This window comes from Erpetoichthys calabaricus, chromosome 1 (assembly GCF_900747795.2).
Source record: "Erpetoichthys calabaricus chromosome 1, fErpCal1.3, whole genome shotgun sequence".
Classification (NCBI taxonomy): domain Eukaryota; kingdom Metazoa; phylum Chordata; class Cladistia; order Polypteriformes; family Polypteridae; genus Erpetoichthys; species Erpetoichthys calabaricus.
Window position 1 is genome coordinate 356,123,656 of NC_041394.2, and position 19,343 is coordinate 356,142,998.

General features: G+C 39.9%; 2 protein-coding genes across 6 annotated transcripts in view; one reads left to right on the forward strand and one right to left on the reverse strand.

Moving 5' to 3' along the window:
* The window catches only part of LOC114665494 (zinc finger protein 239-like), a 541,579-nt gene that overhangs the window by 180,876 nt on the left and 341,360 nt on the right, over positions 1–19,343 (reverse strand). The gene's annotated exons all lie outside the window — the stretch shown is intronic.
* The window catches only part of LOC114665426 (zinc finger protein 664-like), a 37,262-nt gene that overhangs the window by 11,135 nt on the left and 6,784 nt on the right, over positions 1–19,343 (forward strand). For both annotated transcript variants that reach the window (XM_051927097.1, XM_051927100.1), the window contains exon 2: positions 10,195–10,654. In XM_051927097.1, coding sequence (XP_051783057.1) covers positions 10,228–10,654 — 427 coding nt within the window. In that variant the 5' untranslated portion in view covers positions 10,195–10,227. The remainder of the gene's footprint in view (positions 1–10,194; positions 10,655–19,343) is intronic.

Sequence of the window (19,343 nt, forward strand, 5' to 3'; positions counted from 1 at the left end):
TCCTTGCTTCGCCAACGAAGATAAGGCGCTCTGCAGTTTTTTTGTGAAGCGGTCTTTACACATCTTTTTTGCTGTGTTATAAACGAACGCCATATAAGGCACATTTCATCCGCGGCTTCTCTGCTTTTGTTTTCTTCGTTTATACAGTATATTTGAATCCCTTTCTTTGCCTGACTGCCTGCCGATATTAGGCGCTCCGCAGTTTATAAAGCACATTTAATCCACGGGTTCTCCGCTGTTTTATTGTTCATTTGTTAAGATTGTTATAGTTATTGTGTAGATATTTTACACTTACTTTAGTGTTCAGGTACCCATTTTATTTATTTAATCCACGGCTTCTCTGCTGCTGTTTTCTTCGTTTATATATTTGAATCCCTTTCTTTGCCTGACTGCCTGCCCATATAAGCCGCTGCGCAGTTTATAAGGCACATTTAATCCACGAGTTCTCCGCTGTTTTATTGTTCATTTCTTAACATTGTTATAGTTATTGTGTAGATATTTTACACTTACTTTAGTGTTCAGGTACCCATTTTATTTATTTAATCCGCGGCTTCTCTGCTGCTGTTTTCTTCGTTTATATATTTGAATCCCTTTCTTTGCCTGACTGCCTACCCATATAAGGCGCTGCGCAATTTATAAGGCACATTTAATCCACGGATTCTCCGTTGTTTTATTGTTCATTTGTTAAGATTGTTATAGTTATTGTATAGATATTTTACACTTACTTTAGTGTTCAGGTACCCATTTTCTTTATTTAATCCGCGACTTCTCTGCTGTTGATCAAGTACCCATTCCCTTTATTCTTGCAACTCTACCCCTATTAAAATGTCTATCGAGGTGATCACCATCAATCAAAGAACTATCATTTACCGAGTGGTGTGTATGCCCGGAGATGGCGCCTGCCTTTTCCATTCTCTGTGTTACATATTGCACGGACATATCAGGCTCACTTTTGATATCCGCAGGGACATTGTGTCTTATGTATTAAATGACTGGGACAGGTTCAAAGTGTGGACTGATGATGGTACAGGAGATAATTATACTACACAGGAGCACTATAAGACTGAAATGCTTAAGCCCTTCACCTATGGTTCTGCATGTGAGTTGATGGCTGCCGCTGAATTGTTTGGTTGTCGCTTTCAAGTATACCGAAATGGCCAAATATTTTACACCTTTGGAGAACCGTCAATGCCTCTTAAACATCTTAGATTCACAGGTGACGATTTGAGTAGTGGATACTTTGATGTTTATGAATATTTCAACTCTCAAAACATGGATGCGAAGTTATTGATGAAGCCAGTTGTATGCTTATATCGATTGACACATACCGAATGTCAGTTCAACACAAATCCAGCTTGAGCCGATTATGACAGCAGCAATCCAAGCTGTGAGAACACAGTAAAAAGGAGGCGTATCAGACGTCGTGGTAGATTTTCTGATGCAGCTAGACGGAAGCAACTTCGTGCAGCTGCCGCCAAATACTCGCACAAAAATCCACAACTTAATAAACACGCTGTGGCTAAATACTCAGAAGCAAATCCACAAGTTCATAGGGATGCTGTGGCTAATACTCGCAAGCAAATCCACAAGTTCATAGGGACGCTGTGGCTAAATACTCAAGCAAATCCACAAGTTCATAGGGACGCTGTGGCTAAATACTCGCAAGCACATCCACAAGTTCATAGGGACGCTGTGGCTAAATACTCGCAGGCACATCCACAAGTTAATAGGGACGCTGTGGCTAAATACTCGCAGGCACATCCACAGTTAATAGGGACGCTGTGGCTAAATACTCGCAGCACATCCACAAGTTAATAGGGACGCTGTGGCTAAATACTCGCAGGCACATCCACAACTTCATAGGGACGCTGTGGCTAAATACTCGCAAGCAAATCCACAAGTTCATAGAGACGCTGTCGCTAAATACACGGAGGCAAATCACAAGTTAATAGAGCTTCTGTTTCTAGATACGATCCCAATAATGAAAAGCGGCTCATACGAACAACAGGTTTGGCTCAAAAAAGCCAATTGTGGATTTGCGTATGACCCAAACATTCATTATAAGTCTGACAAAACAGTACACATTGGATCCATTGATGTTCACTGTGACTATTGTCAAGCTCAGAAGTGGAAATGCGAGTCTCCTGGTTTGTGCTGTAACGGTGGTAAAGTCTCTCTCACTCCTTTACGTAAGCTTCCTGACCTTCTTGAGAGCCTGCTAAATGGCGAACATCCTCAAGTGAGCATTTCTTGAACAATATTTGAAAGTACAACAGCGCATTTCAAATGACGTCATTTGGTGCTAAACAAATCGTTGAGAGAAATTTTATGCCTTCATTTAAAGTTCAGGGACAAGTGTATCACTTGATTGGCAGTCTTTTACCTATGCCGAGTGAGGAACACAAATTTTTGCAAATTATTTTGTCGGGGATGATGAAAAGGAAGCACAAATCCGCTGCGCTAATTTTTCTGGACTTAACATATTCCTGGTCAAGCAATTACAAAAAATGCTCCATGACTGTAACACTTACATCCAGGACTTCCACTCCACAATGGACAGTATTTCAGATGATGACAAACAGTTCAAAGTTGTCATTCACGCAGACAAAAAACCATTACATGCACACAAAGGCAGATTTAATAAACCCACAGTTCATCAAGTTGGTGTTGTCATCGTTGGGCAAACGTTCAACAGTAGAGATATTGTCTTGAAAACCAGAGACAATAAACTGCAACGCATTAAGGAAACCCACAGATCCTATCCTATCATATCCTCTCATGTTCTGCTATGGTGAAGACGGCTATTCTGTGTCTATACCTCAAGTTCATGCTACCAGTAAGTTACCTATGAACAAAACCGTCTCTGCAGCAAACTTCTATTCATACCGCCTTATGATCAGACAACATCATGATAATACTATCCTTTTCTTCCGAACTTTATTAAATCAGTTTTAGTTGATATGTATGCAAAAATTGAATCCGAACGACTAAATTATATCAGACTAAATCAGAAAAAACTACGAGCTGAAAATTGCGTTCACTTAAAAGATGCTATTGACAAAAAAGACACTGATTTAATAGAACTTGGTCAAGCTGTGATATTACCATCTTCCTTCACTGGAGGACCTCGCTATATGCACGAGCGTACACAAGACGCAATGACATACGTACGTCATTATGGCCGCCCTGACTTATTCATCACATTTACTTGCAATCCTAAATGGCCTGAGATCACTGAAATTCTCCTTCCACATCAAAAACCTCACGATCGCCACGACCTTATCAGTCGTGTATTTCATCTCAAGATTCGCAAAATCATAGACTTGCTCACGAAGAGTAACATTTTTGGCTGTACAAATTGCTACATGTACACCATAGAGTGGCAAAAGCGAGGTATTCCCCCATGCACACATTCTATTGTGGTTAAAAGATAGGATTAAACCAGCTCTCATCGATCAAGTCATCCGTGCGAAAATTCCTGATCCACAGACTGACCCTGCCCTACACAAAATAGTAAAATCCACCATGATTCACGGCCATGTGGACCTCATAATATCAACTCACCCTGCATGATCAACAGAATATGCACTAAGAAGTACCCGCGTCCGTTCATCTCAGAAACTCAGACCGGAGAAGATGGTTACCCTCAGTACCGCCGGCGCGGACCTGCTGATGGAGGTCATACAATTAACATCAAAGGAGTAGATATCGACAACAGATGGGTGGTCCCTTATAGTCCTGTGCTGTCCCCGCTTCTTCAATGCTCACATCAATGTCGAATTTTGCACTTCAGTAAAATCAATCAAATATATCTGCAAGTATGTTAACAAGGGAAGTGACCAGGCAGTATTTACAATACAAATGAAAATGACGAAGTATCTCGATATGAAGCTGGTCGTTACATTAGTAGCTCTGAAGCAGCCTGGCGCATTTTCTGTTTTCCCATTCACGAACGTTACCCTCCGGTCGTTCATCTTGCTGTGCATCTTGAGAACGGACAAAGAATTTATTTCACAGAAGGCAACGTTGCCGATAAAGTACACAATCCACCACAAACCACCCTTTTAGCATTCTTTGACCTTTGTAAACACGATGATTTTGCAAAACAACTTCATTATAATGAAATTCCATCATATTATGTGTGGGCAAACAACATGTTTCGTCGAAGAAAACAAGGCAACCCTGTATCAGGACATTCGGGAGTGAAAAAGGATAATGTACTGGGACGGGTCTACACTGTACACCCGAATAACTCTGAATGCTACCATCTTCGACTGCTGCTCAACAAAATCACAGGTCCCACATCTTTCAAATCTCTCAGAACAGTTGATGGTGTCCTACATCCGACCTATAAGTCAGCCTGCAGGGCACTCGGTTTATTACATGACGATATCAACTGGACGAGACTCTACAGGAAGCTGCTCTGTCTCGCTCACCTCAAAAGATCCGTGAACTGTTTGCTGTCATGTTGGTGTTCTGCCAAATGGAAACCCCTTAAACCTATGGGAAAAACATAAAGACAACATAGCAGATGATATTAGGAGACAGACTGAAAAAGATCATATACGAACAGAAGTCCACCAGTGGTTAAATTTGATCTATAACAACTGTCTACAGTTGCTTCAAAACTACGTAAATGGTATTGGAGGTCAATCTCTTAATCATTACGGTTTGCCTTCACCTTTAACACAACTGGTACAACTTACGTCAAATCCCGAGTACTTGAAAGAGACATCTTACAACACCTCGCAATTGGCCAATATAGTCACAAATAACGAGCGTTTGCTAAATAGTGACCAAAAGTCAGTTTATGACCAAATCATGAGCAGCGTTGCGTCAGCCACTGGCACAGTGTTTTTCCTTGATGCTCCAGGAGGAACTGGTAAGACATTCCTAATAAACCTTCTCCTTGCAAAAATCCGAGCAAAACGTAACATTGCCATAGCTGTGGCTTCTTCTGGCATTGCTGCAACTCTTCTAGAGGGTGGCAGAACTGCTCATTCAGCTTTCAAGCTGCCTCTGAACCTCAACCATACTGAATCCCCCATGTGTAACATATCAAAGCAAAGCAACATGGCTGAAGTGTTGCGACATTGTCAGCTTATTGTCTGGGATGAATGCACTATGGCACACAGAGCAGGTACTGAGGCTTTAGACAGGACCCTCCAAGACATCCGAAACACCAACAAACTTATGGGAGGCTTGACAGTGTTACTGGCTGGAGACTTCCGCCAAACCCTACCAGTCGTGCCCAGAGGAACACGCGCTGATGAAGTTAAAGCATCTCTGAAATCTTCATACTTATGGCCACAAATCAATGTTGTTACTTTAAAAATAAACATGAGAGTTCATTTGAAAGGCGACAAAAAAGCGAGGAGTTCTCTGCTCTTCTGATGATTATAGGTGATGGCACCTTCATACAAGAAAATCGTAAAATAAATATTCCTACAAATCTCTGTCTCATCGTGAATACCTTACAAAGCCTTCTTCAAAATGTTTATCCCGATCTATGAAATCTCCACCAAAATACGTGTCATGGTTAAGAGAGAGAGCTATCCTGACACCAAAAAATAACATGACTACGACTATAAACCACATTTTACTACAAGAACTACCTTCACAACCAAAAACATATCAATCTGTTGATTCAGTTGTAGAAGTAGAAGACGCGGTACATTATCCAATAGAGTTTCTCAACACTCTAAATCCTCCAGGCACTCCTGAGCATAATCTCATTTTGAAGGTTGGGGCACCAATAATGTTACTGAGAAACTTACAGCCACCAAAACTTTGTAACTGCACGAGACTTCAGGTCACATCTCTACAAAACAACCTGATTGAAGCAACTATTTTTACTGGCAGTGCCTCGGGTGACACAGTTTTTATTCCTCGCATCCCCGTTATACCATCTAATCTCCCATTTCAATTCAAACGCATTCAATTTCCAGTAAGGCTCTGCTTCGCAATGACAATTAATAAGTCTCAAGGACAAACACTACAAAAGGTTGGCATTGATTTGAGGCAGGATTGCTTTTCACATGGCCAACTGTATGTTGCATGCTCAAGAGTAAGCTCAGCACACAGCTTGGTCATATTACAACTGGAGGGACGAACTGACAACGTCGTATACAAAGAGATCCTTAACAAATAATTATTTGTATATTTTCCCTCAGTTTAAAAATGTTTACTTTTTTCTTAATTAAAATATTCAGGCAGTATTTCACCACTGCGAAGCGCGGGTATTTTGCTAGTGTATATATATATGTGTATATGTATATATATGTTTGTGTGTGTGTGTGTATGTATATGTCATATATATATGACAGCAACACTCATAACAATGACAACACAATTACATTGACAATCATGTTACGTTATTTTTAAAGTGTTTCCTTTTCTTTTTCATAACCTCTTTAACACAGTACTTCTCCGCTGCGAAGCGCGGGTATTTTGCTAGTTATTATTAATTGTGATGAGTCTTTAATTCGGATCGAACTCGGGTTTGCACTATGCTCAGAATTTGAAAAGCAACCACCTTAGTTAGTTGAGCCACTGACGGCGTCTTTTCTTCGTAGCGAACCCGTTACTTTTGTGCTCCACAAGATATCGTAAAGTATTAATAAATGAAATATGTCAATACTTGACCGAATACTAACATCTGTGATTTAAGGATTTCACCTTTTCTTTCTCAAATGTGCTTACCTATATCATGGCAAAGTACAGTGATAAACCTTTATTTTATGTCTACTCCGTTTTAATTAAGTCAGACCAAAGAAAACATTTAAGGCTATTAAATGTGATCTCAAGAAAAGATGAGGGTTAATTATAATACTACTAATGATTATAATGATACAGTACAAAAGTAAATACTAATTGAAAGAGCCGGGAATCCATGAGTGAGGCGTCTTATTTTGTTTAACTTTTGCTATCGTATAGTGCATTCTGCCTGTCGGCGTTAGTTATATTTATATTTTTTAGATATCAGACACTAGAAGCTGCTGACGAACCCTTCTCTTCGTTGTCAGTCTGTAGCTGCGAAAAAATAAATGCAATAACAGTTGTGACAGACGTCATTGAAATGGATTATAAGTTTGTGTAACGTTAATGAAAAATGGCCAGGAGGTGTCCCTAGAGAAGTGAGTGTGAAATGCTTTGAAGCTTCGATACGATTTCCGACACAATTGCTTCAAACATGTTGATGCTTCGTGAGGCTTCACTCCGCCCATCACTACTGTTTATACTTGCGCGTGTACTTTACATAAATCTGGAGGAATCCACCAGGTGGCAGTGCGAGATATTATCACAGTGGAAACAGGTGCGGCTTTGCTGTGTTGTGAATTGCTTGGAACAATCCCTAGACATGGCATCAGCTCATCACAAGGTGAATACAAGCACTTGCGTCATTTTAGTGTCACCAACTCTGCATATCTTTTGAAGGAAACCGGAGCCCACTGTGGAAACCCAGCAGGAAAACATGAAAACTCCAGGCAGGGAACACCAGCGACATGACTCCCTGTGAGACAGCAGCACCACCGCTCCAACACCGTGTCACCCCCTTGTGTGTAATTATTAACAGTATTCATTATTTATACAAAATTAACGATTTATCTGTAAAATGTAACGTAAATGCATTTAATCATGAAAGTGATATTGAGTATAAATCTAAAGATTCTAAATTTGCAGAGAGTTGGATATCATACATTTAATGTGTTCTGTGCGGTGATCTATTGCTGCTTGCTGTCAGGTCAGGAGGAAGTCCCAGAAGCTTATAGTGATTAAAAACTGGGATGACGTCTACAACGGTCTGCTTTAATGATAAAGTAAACTACGAGGTTAGAGTAAACTTTTGTAGATTAAGGCCGAAATTTCGACTTTAATCACAAAATACACCTTTTCACTGCGTCCTTAATTTTTTCCTCTGTGGCTCAAATACGGCGCTGTACATTATTTGATTTCTGCCTTTGTTTCTCTTTTGTCCCTCCACGGTGTCCAGTTCAAAGACAGTCACGGAGGTGGTGACCGGCCGGCCATTAAAAGAATTGTGAAGCGTCAGATTAGTAAAAGTGAAAAACGAACTGGAGTCCATGACCGTGTGGAATAGTCTTAGAGAATACGATCTGAGAACAAATACTAAGATATAGTTAGAGAAAAAACGGCAGTGCTGCTATGAAGTAATTCGCCTTTAAGACTTTAAATTATATGTTGTTAACTGGTAAAGGTTGGCAATCTGTATCTGTATTTACATGCACGGCCACAAACCTGCTTAACCCAATGCAGACAGCAGACATTTACTTGCATTGCTTGAATGGACACTTAAATGTGTGTCTTTTTTTCCATTTAACCTGTACCAAATATGACAAACTCCCATGTTTCAGTAATGTCTGTTAGTGAGTGTTAGAGAAGTTAATAGAGATTTGTGGTTTGTGTTACTGCCTTACAGTTCTGTAAGAATGAATTTAAATCTCAGCCAGTTTTTAAGTCTCTATGCAGTTTCCATGTCTGCTCTTTTATTCTTATTTTCTCCACTTCTCTAAAGATGCTCAGGTTTAGAGGCCTGGCAAATCTAACTTGTCTTGGTGTGGTTGTGGACTTGAATGTGAGTGTACCCTATGGTGGTCTATAGCTGGCTCCTGCCTTGTACAGGAACTCTGGTTTTCTTCCTATACCCCAATAACTTCTATTTGTGTTTGCTTTGCACTGGACCACAGTGGTGAGGTGGAAGTTAAGGTCCATTTGTCTACTTATATTTGTGACTTTATCATACAGACCCAACCAGGCTGTGTGGGTCACCCCATGTGCCACTCTTAGGTGAACATCACTGTCAGGACTGGCATTCCTCTTCTGGCCAAGACCCACTTTCATTTAATTAGAATATTCATGAAGGTCAATAATGAGCCACTTTTACTCTGCCCCCCTCCCCCCCAATAACACACACACACATATTTTTAGAGTTACCCATAGCTAACTGGTCCGTCAGAAGCACAAATGGAGCGTTAAGAAAGACTGAGGTACACAAGGCCTCCACCATGCCAGTCTCACAATACTGGGAGGTGCTGCTGTTTAATAGGAGTTTATTACTGTGTTAAGTACTAAAATACTGGAGATGTGTGCAGAGTGTATTAAACAAGATGAAGCTAATAAACTTGAAACTTGTTTCAAAGTTGTTGATAATGACAAAGTTGTTTTGAAGAACATTTTTGTCCTGGAGCATGTCAGATTTGCCAACCACAGTCACCGATCTCATCACCTGACCACGTTAATTCAAACAATTGTCACATTTAGCAATTGTGTGTCGACCATTCAGCAGAGTTGTGCTCAGCCCTGTTTCTAACAGCCAATAGCATGCTGCTGATGGCGTCTGTGGTGTACAAAGGGTTAACAGCTGTAGCTCTTCAAAAGCAATCTTCGCATTTTATTTTATTTTTTTTTTACCCTTTTGTTTTGCTATCTGAAACACGAAACAACAGAAAGAGGAACATCTCTTATTTTTGTTAGGTTCAAAACCTGCAGATTTTATTCCTCTTCACTTAACTCTATGCCTTCTACTTCAGGGAAACATTCACTGGTTGTCAGCTCTCCTGCACACACAGTCTGCACCTAAGACTAAAACAAAATCAAACCTGTTTAAATTTATCTTAGTGAGTCACAGGCTAGTTGAAGTCAGACATTGGGTGCCTCACATTAGGCAGCCATCTTTACAGGGATACACTGCCAACTGCCTCCATCCCGATAAGATTATCTAAATGAAGGCTGTGACTTAAATAATGGTTTTGGATTTTGCAAGGTTTGGGCAGTTTCACATTAGACAAGTTGACCAGTGATTTTAAGCTCCTCCTTCATATGCCTCTGTTTATTAACATAATCCTGAAGCCTAACTTGACCTTCCTTGACATTAACTGATAACACAATTCTGGGACCCTAACAGTATTGAATGTTCAATCAAAGTAGTGAATACTGTTGACACACAAATGTGCAAGATGGCCTCCTTCTTTTTCTACCCTGATGGACCCTCCTTTCATTCCCAAACTCATTTTACAGCTAATGTGACATGAAAAGTGGTGAGTTACTGTCTGATTGCTATGAACTTTCTGACTTGACATCAGCTTTAACTAACAGGATGTTATAAAAATCAAATATCATTAGATCTGAATGATGGCGTTTTAATGGAATTGATTCCTGTTTTTTTCCACAGAGAGAGAAAAATCTCCCATTTACTGTAACGTTTAAATGGATGTGAAAGAGGAGATGTGTGAGACTGACCTGAATATCATGGAGGAGTGGACCACAAATGTTAAGGAAGAGGACTGTGAGTGGGAGAGTGTCCACCCCAAACAGGAGAGTCTGGACATTAAGGAAGAGGACAGTGAACTGGGGTCAGTGAGTTTTAAGGAGGAAAATGAAGAGAAATGTGTCAGCACTGAGATGCACAACTGTGGGAATATGGAGAGTTTCGAGGAAGACGACCTTCATTATGGACATCAAGATGGAGCTGTGACCGGGTTAGTCTCTTCTCATAGCAGACACTCTTCATCTCCGGAGTCTTCTATCAATGTAAAATATGAATCATTACAGTCTGACAGAAAGATGACTGAAGAAATTTCATCTCCTAGAACTAAGGAAGGTCAGCCACCACCTAAGACGTCATCTAAAACAAGTAAGTTAAAAATAACAATCTGTGTACGTTTTAGGGTCAGGGTTATGGGCCTGAAAGTGTTGTCTTGTGTTTTTTTTTAAAGAAACTTAGATAAACGTTCATACTATATTAAACACAACAATTTCACTACGTTTTACAGGGTTTAGGAATCTACACTTCTTCCATTATTGTTTGTGACATTATTAAAACACTCTAAGCCTGTCTTAGGTTAAAAAAAAAAAAAGTTTGTGAACCCTTTGGAATTTCTTTTATTTCTACAATATTTCCTCCTAATTCTGTGGTCTGATCTTCAATTAGTCCCCAGAACAGGCAAACACAGTCGTCTTAAACTAATAACAAACAATGAGATCCTTGTCATTCCTGAATACATTGTTTAAACATGGGAAAAGTCCAGTTTGTGACCCCCTGTGTTTAGAAACTTTCTGATCCTCCTTTAACTGCAGTGACCTCCACCAAACGTTTCCTGCAGCTGCTACTCAGGGTTCAATTTCTTGTCTGTTCATCGTTTCCAAAGTTTTCTGTTCCTTGTTATCTCAGGGATCCCTTCATTGATCAGTTGATTTCAGGTAAAGCCAATGAATCTTAAGCTCTTCATTCTGATTGGCTGGTCCAGAATACCAGCTTTCTTCTGTTTAAGCCTTTCTCTTGTAGATTTCTTCTTTTTTTTTCAGCTGATTGTCTTTTTTATTACCTAACTTCTCTCAAGCTTTCACTGTCATAACATCTCCTATCAGATTTCTTTGTAACAATTTTTAATTCAGTGCTACATTGATGATGGCATCCTGTCCTGGGGCCTCATGTATAAACAGTGCGTACACACAAAAATCTTGCGTAAGAACGTTTTTGCGTTCAAATCGCGATGTATAAAACCTAAACTTGGCATAAAGCCATGCACATTTCCACGGTACCTCATACCGTGGCGTACGCATGTTCTCCGCTCGGTTTTGCAGACTGGCGGCACCCAGCGTCAAAGCAGTGCTACTGTTCCTGTGTGGTGTAGCAGTAGAGGCATGGAGCCACCCCTAACACCCTCAGGTACCACTCCAGACACTGGATAAAATTCCAAGACTCTTTTATTTTCTTGTACTGTGCACAAAGCACCCTCCACTCCACACTCATATACTACAATAAGCTTTCAATACAAACCAGTCCTCCTCGCCCAGACACTTCACCACCCTACCTCCCAGCTCAGCTCAATCAATGTCTGGGCTTTCCCACAATCCTTTTATACACCCTGACCCGGAGGTGTTCCTGCCCAATCAGTCCACAGTTCCTTTTCCCTTCCGGGTCAGGGTAAACAGTCCTTTTCTTCAACCCGGGAGCACGTCGTTTATTCCTGTCACGTGACCGTGACGTACTCCCGGGTTATAGGGCGCATAAGAGTCCACGAGCCCCCCTACAGCGACTCCTGGTGGCCCCCCAAGGTATCCAGCAGGACTGTGTATAAAAACTACATAGTCCATGAGGCCCTGCTGGAACTCGGGGCACGATCATGCTGTCGGGAGAGCTCCTCCTGGCGGCCTGGGGGTGAGGGCCGGAGTAAAATGCCGGCAATCCACCACAGTGGTTATCCTTTCTTTTTCAGATCCACATCCCTGACGTGGCTTTATAAATGCACTGAAATTAACCGCATATTGTTTATTAGTTTAATGCATCTGATTGTAATTAACCAGTAACAGTATAATGGTCCACAGAATGGTCAAACTATTCTAAATACAATAGATGCTTTAGCGTTGTTACTCTCACCACACCTTCTTTTTCTTCTTTCAGCTGCTCCCGTTAGGGGTTGTCACAGCGGATCATCTTTTTCCATATTACTCTCACTGCACCACTCAGAGTATTTATATCACTGCATCTGAGTTGGGAATCAAGGATCTACAGAAGCTGAGAAAGTGAATTATCGGTATACAGAATCAAGCACACGCTGCCTCAGCCATGTTGTCTATTGAACTGCTTTCACACGGCAAAAGTTTCAAAGCCTTTCCTGTATGGACCTCACGGTTCAGAAACAGCTTCATCCCAAGAACTGTAAACGCACTCAATCAAGTGCTCTTTGTAGAACTGTTTGTACTTATTAGTACAATCACCTCACTGTAAACTTGCGCTACAGTTATAATATTTCACAACCTGAGCCACTTTATAAAGCGCTTATTTTCATATGATGACGATATCATTTTTAAGATGAAATGCAGCAAAATATGTTTATTATATTATACAGATAAGACTTTAACTTCATTTAAATAATCTATATTGTTAATAATTAAACATGCCAGGACATGGTGCCACAGTGCTAGCTAGGAGCTTGTGCTCCGTTCACGGATTGTTCCTGCCTCGTGCTGTATTCTTGCTTGTGCTGGCGTGACACTGGAAGGATAGATGGATAGAATAATTAAACACGTACTACAAAGATATTTCAATGTTCCTTAAAAGTTTTGAAGAATTGGCGTTCTAAGCTTACGGATGGCTTAACGTCTATTACGGAGCTGATTGTGTGGCGATTGGGTATTTGGAGAAAGAAAAGTAAGGACTGGAATTGGAGGTTAGTACGTTTGAAAGAGACAGTACTAGTACAATAAAGTATTTCATCAAACGTCGCGCATGGCACAGCAAGCATCTTACGTGAGACAGGAACAATCACTGCGCCACCAGTGTTCCCATGTTTAATAACATGATTTAACTCCTATCATCATGAAAATGATATCAAGTATACATCTCAGTATCTTAATTATTCAGAGAGCTGTAATATCACGAATGTAATGGATTCTGTGTCCGGTCGGAGGAAGAGAAAGCCCGGAAGCAGTTAGTGATTCACACACATAGAGCGCATAGAAGAGCAAATACAAAACAAAGTATTTAACGTGCTACTTTAGTTATGATGGGATTTGAGAAACTAGTAAATTAAACAATTTTAAGATGAAGTTTATGATGTTCTACTTTAATGACAAAATAAACTATGTGATTAAAGTGGAAATTTCGAGATAAAAGTTGCATTTTGTGCTTTTTTCCAACTGTGTGCCTATTTTTTTTTTGTCTGTTCCCTAATAAGCTTTCATATGACACTCAGACGGTGGACTACGACTCGCCTTTTCACGGCGACTTTGATATGTGACAACTTCTTTTTTCTTTCGGGCACTGTGCGACTTTGTGAACTTAAGCTTTCGAGTTTTTCTGACACTCTGTCACTCAATCAACTTCCTTTTGTTGTTTATACCACTGTTTAGACCAATAAATAGTATGTTTTTCTTTGCCTCCACTTGGTATTCGCTGAAATTCTTCTATTTTCCCCCGTGCTTTTCCCATTGTCTTTTCACAGAACACTGAGCTTAAGGGCTATTTATATTGATTTTCATATTCAAAGAGGCGTAACTCTGGGAGGAGTCGGGGCGGGACAGCAGGCGCGTGCACGCGCGTTACTTTTCATGCTGACCAGGGTTTATGTAGCGGAAGAATGTGGAAGTTTGCATACGCGCAGATTTTTACATCTGGATGTTTCTGTGCATACACACATTCCCGCTTGTGTGCTTACGCCATGTTATAGTGTGAGTTCTACGCACAGCATTATACATGAGGCCCCTGGTCCTGCAGAAGCAAAAATGCCCTAAACTGTGATTCTACCATGAGTTTACATCAATGGTGTCCAGTGATCTTTTACCTCCAAACCACTGTGAAATGAGGACACACACATGGTGACATGGGGATTCAGGCATTCAAATGACCCACACACCAGACCAGGGGTGACCTTTATAAAACTTTGCATGGAATTGAGTGTGAAAATATGTGCACCCAAAACATAACCAAAACAGGAAAATGTGTACGCCCAGAAAAAAATCAGATTTATAAACCGGATGTATGCACATTACTACAAAATTTACTTTTTGTAAGTCGTAGTCACTTTTTAAATATGTATTTGTGAACACTCCTTTAATTGCCACCCTGAAAACATTCAAATATGGAGCCTGCTAATCTGTCACCTCTGTATGCAGTCATGATGCTGCAGAACTTCATTGGCTGGTAGATTAGCCTCTTCCCCCTCACGCTTTGAGATCTCATCACCTGCATTCAAGAATATCTGGCTTTGCTCTGCATCTGAGAGTGAAAGATCACACATGTAGTTACAGTGCCTCTCCTCTGTGCTCTGGGGTTCAGGAAGCTTGTGAGGCAAAACTGTCTGAGCAGGAAGCCACTGTCACATGGCACGTGTAATGACATGATTGCTGTTATAATGAATAGTTCTGGTCATATGAAACACCGACAGTTCAGCAGGTTACTTCACCAACACTTACTTCACCATGTAAAGCAACATCACGTCTGTCAAAGATACTTTGTCTCAAAATAAATTACTCGTGGTTTGAGTGTGGCTATGGAGACGTGACATTTGTCAGGCACATCTTGGATGACTTGTGTATTGATGGAATGTCACTGGTTATGGTTAACAAAAGTAGCTTCAATCTTGCTTGGCTCCCTTTTTGTAATATGAGTGCAGTAAAGTGTTCCAGTTGTGTTAGGAGAGCTGGACACAGCTGCAGATTGCCTTTTTGTGTTGGGAAAAACATGTAATGTGTAATGTGTGTACACCCACACTGTACGACATCGAGATGTAGTGCATCAGCAGTCAGTTAATGGCTTCCAGCACAGCAGGCATAATGGAGTGAAGCTTGGCTGAGATACTGTATGTTCCTGAGCAGATCTTTCTGGTGAAGAGACAGCTTTGCCAGCACCCACATTTCTTCCCTTTTATTTGTCTGAGTGCCTCTAAGCCACACCACCAGTCTCCTCTCATTGGTTGACCACCTGACTAGACGGGACTGTAAAGGTTTAAACAACGTGTTCAGCATCGACCGTCCAGTTGTTTGTGTGTTATGAATTCCGGTTGATTTTGTTTGTCTGAGATTGTTGTGTAGTTGAAAATCAGACCACGTTCTCAGGAGGAGTTTGGGCAGAAATTCAGGAGATTCCAAAGGGTTCACAGACTTTTTCTTACATCTGTAAAGCAATTTAAATTCTATTGAATATTTTAAGAAACACCTTCTAGGAGCTGCTTAATCCAACCGAGTGTCCATCTCTGTGCATCTTTAGCCAACAGTCATGTGTCTGGCCTGTTTGCATTGTAATGTGTACAAGAAAACAGGGACACAGTTGGCAACCATTTATGGGTAAATTTTGCACAAACATAAAGATGTTGTTCTTTTCACAGAGAACAACAGAAAATAGAATAAGCTACCAAGTAGTATGGTAGACAGAAGGAGTTTATGGGCTTTCAAAACTCGACTTGATGTTATTTTAAATGGATAGAAATGGTGAGCTGTGCTGGTCTGAATGGCCTGTTCTTATCCAGATTGTTCTAATAGAGCTGCAGTCACCTGAGAGAAAATTAAAGACTTTGTTGTTGCCTTAGCGCTTCTCTTTGTTTTTTGCTTCATCTTCCTTTCTCTTGTAGCAGGCCTTTTTGTGCTTTATTTTAGTATTGTTTAAGTTTTAATTTCTCTGGCTTTGACTTGTTTATAATTTAATGGTAAATGTTCAGGTTGCTCAGCTATCGCTGTATTTTAGCTGATGGAAAGAGAAAGACATTGAAAGGTGGAGTTTAGATTTTCATAGGACTTTTTTACATACGTACTTGAGAAGTCTTGGTGTGTTAGAATGTTAATGTTATTTATTGATTGTCATGAGTATCAACAACAACAACAACAACAATCATTTATTTATATAGCACATTTTCATACAAAAAGCAGCTCAAAGTGCTTTACATAATGAGAAAAGAAGAATAAAAGACTAAATAAGAAATTAAAATAAGACAACCTTAATTAACATAGAAAGGAGTAAGGTCCGATGGCCAGGGTGGACAGAAAAACAAAAAAAAAACTCCAGCAGGCTGGAGAAAAAAAATAAAATCTGTAGGGGTTCCAGGCCACGAGACCGCCCAGCTCCCCTTTGGGCATTCTACCTAACATAAATGAAATAGTCCTCTTTGTAGTTAGGGTTCTCACGGAGTCACTTGATGCTGATGGTTATACAGACTTCTGGCTTTTAATCCATCCATCATTGTTGGAACATCATGGTGCTTTGGGTAGATGGTGGTGGCACAAGCCACCACCAATAGGACACCGGAAAAGGAAACAGAAGAGAGAGTAGGGGTTAGTACAGATTTTGAATGAATAGTTATTATAATGAATTGGATATACAGAGTGTCAGGATTAAATTACAGTGAAGTTATGAGAAGGCCATGTTAAAGTAATTGTGTTTTCAGTAGTTTTTTTTAAAGTGCTCCACTGTATTAGCCTGGCGAATTCCTACTGGCAGGCTATTCCAGATTTTAGGTGCATAACAGCAGAAGGCCGCCTCACCACTTCTTTTAAGTTTTGCTCTTGGAATTCTAAGGAGACACTCAGTTGAGGATCTGAGGTTGCGATTTGAAATATAAGGTGTCAGACATTCCGCTATATAAGACGGGGCGAGATTATTTAAAGCTTTATAAACCATAAGCAGAATTTTAAAGTCAATTCTGAATGACACAGGTAACCAGTGTAGTGACATCAAAACTGGAGAAAATGTGTTCGGATTTTCTTTTCCTGGTAAGGATTCTAGCAGCTGCATTCTGCACTAACTGCAAACGATTGATGTCTTTTTTGGGTAGTCCTGAGAGGAGTGCGATACAGTAATCTAGCCGACTAAAGACAAACGCATGAACTAATTCTCTGCATCTTTCGATGATATAAGAGGTCTAACTTTTGCTATGTTCCTTAGGTGAAAAAATGCTGTCCTAGTGATCTTATTAATATGCGATTTAAAATTCAGATTACAATCAACGGTACCCCTAAGCTTTTTACCTCCGATTTGACTTTTAATCCTAATGCATCCAGTTTATTTCTAATAGCCTCATTGTATCCATTATTGCCAATCACTAAGATTTCGGTTTTTTCTTTATTTAATTTGAGAAAGTTACTATTCATCCATTCTGAGATACAGGTTAGACATTGTGTTAGCGAATCAAGAGATTTGGGGGTCATCAGGTGCTATTGATAAATACAGCTGTGTGTCATCAGCCTAGCTGTGGTAGCTCACGTTATGTCCCGAGATAATCTGACCTAATGGAAGCATTTAGATTGAGAAGAGCAGCGGACCCAGGATAGAGTCTTGTGGAACACCATATAGAATATCATGTGTCTTTGAGTTATAATTACCACAACTAACAAAGAATTTTCTCCCTGCCAGGTAGGATTCAAACCAGTTAAAGACACTGCCAGAGAGGCCACCCATTGACTAAGGCGATTCTTAAGAATATATGATCAATGGTGTCAAATGCTGCACTCAGATCTAAGAGGATGAGAACAGATAAATGGCCTCTGTCTGCATTTACCCCGCAAGTCATTTACTACTTTAACGAGTGCAGTTTTCTGTGCTGTGATTTGTTCTAAAACCTGACTGAAATTTATCAAGAATAGCATGTTTATTGAGGTGCTCATTTAACTGCATAATGACTGCCTTCTCTAGAAGTTTACTTAAGAAAGGCAGGTTAGAGATGGGTCTATAATTTTCAAGAGCAGGGGGTCGAGATTATTTTTCTTAAGTAGGGGTTTAACTACCGCAGTCTTAAGACAGTCTGGGAAGACCCCCCGTATCTAGTGACGAATTTACTATGTCAAGAACATTATCAATAAGCACACGCGATACTTCTTTGAAAAAATTTGTTGGTATTAGGTCAAGGGCACAGGTGGATGGTTTCATTTGAGAAATTATTTTATGTAAAATCAGGTAAATCTATCCTAGTGAAAGACTCTAATTTATTTATTATGAGGTACTGGGGTTTCGGAGGATCCTTAGTGTTGGGGAGATATACTATGTTATTTCTAATATCATTAATTTTTTGATTGAAAAATACAGCGATAGCCTCACAGGTTTTACTGGAAGTACTTAGGAGGCATTCCTTTGAGTTACCTGGGTTTAACAGATGATCAATTGTCGAAAATAAGACTCTGGATTACTAGCATTGTTATTTATAATCTTAGAGAAATAGCAGCGCCTCTCAAGACGGACTGTGTTTATTGTATTCTGTTATTTTTAACTTTTAATATCTCATAGTCAATAGTTAGTTTAGTCTTCCTCCATTTACGCTCAGCTCTACGGCATGTTCTCTTTAAATCAGACACTCTTTGGGTCTTCCAGGTATAACAATGCTAGAAGATTTTTTAACTGTCTTTTCAGGTGCAACTATGTCAACAGCAGCCCTCACTTTAATATTAAATCTTTCCACCTTACTATTTACATTCTCCTCGCTATTATAGTTGGCACTATAAACGGACTGAATGGTTAGAATGTTTGTAAGTTTTAAAGTTGCTGATGAGTCAAAGAAGCGTTTTTTAACAATATGCTTCTCATGAGTGTTTTCTATCATTATTTCTATATTAAAAAGTAGAAGAAAATGGTCTGAAATGACCTGCTTTATATCAACTTTTAGTCCTTTAGTAATTACTAAGTCTAACATATGACCTGCTTTATGTGTAGGCTGATTAACGAGTATGAGTATCAAGGTGTATTTAGTAAAGATTTCCTCCAAAACCTGCAGATGCATTTCAAGTATGACTGCTCCATTTAATTACTCTTGGGTGATCCCTTACAAAAAGGGAATTTTTATACAACAACCAAACCCAAACAAACCACTATGGAAAATTATATCTAAGATAATAAAAAA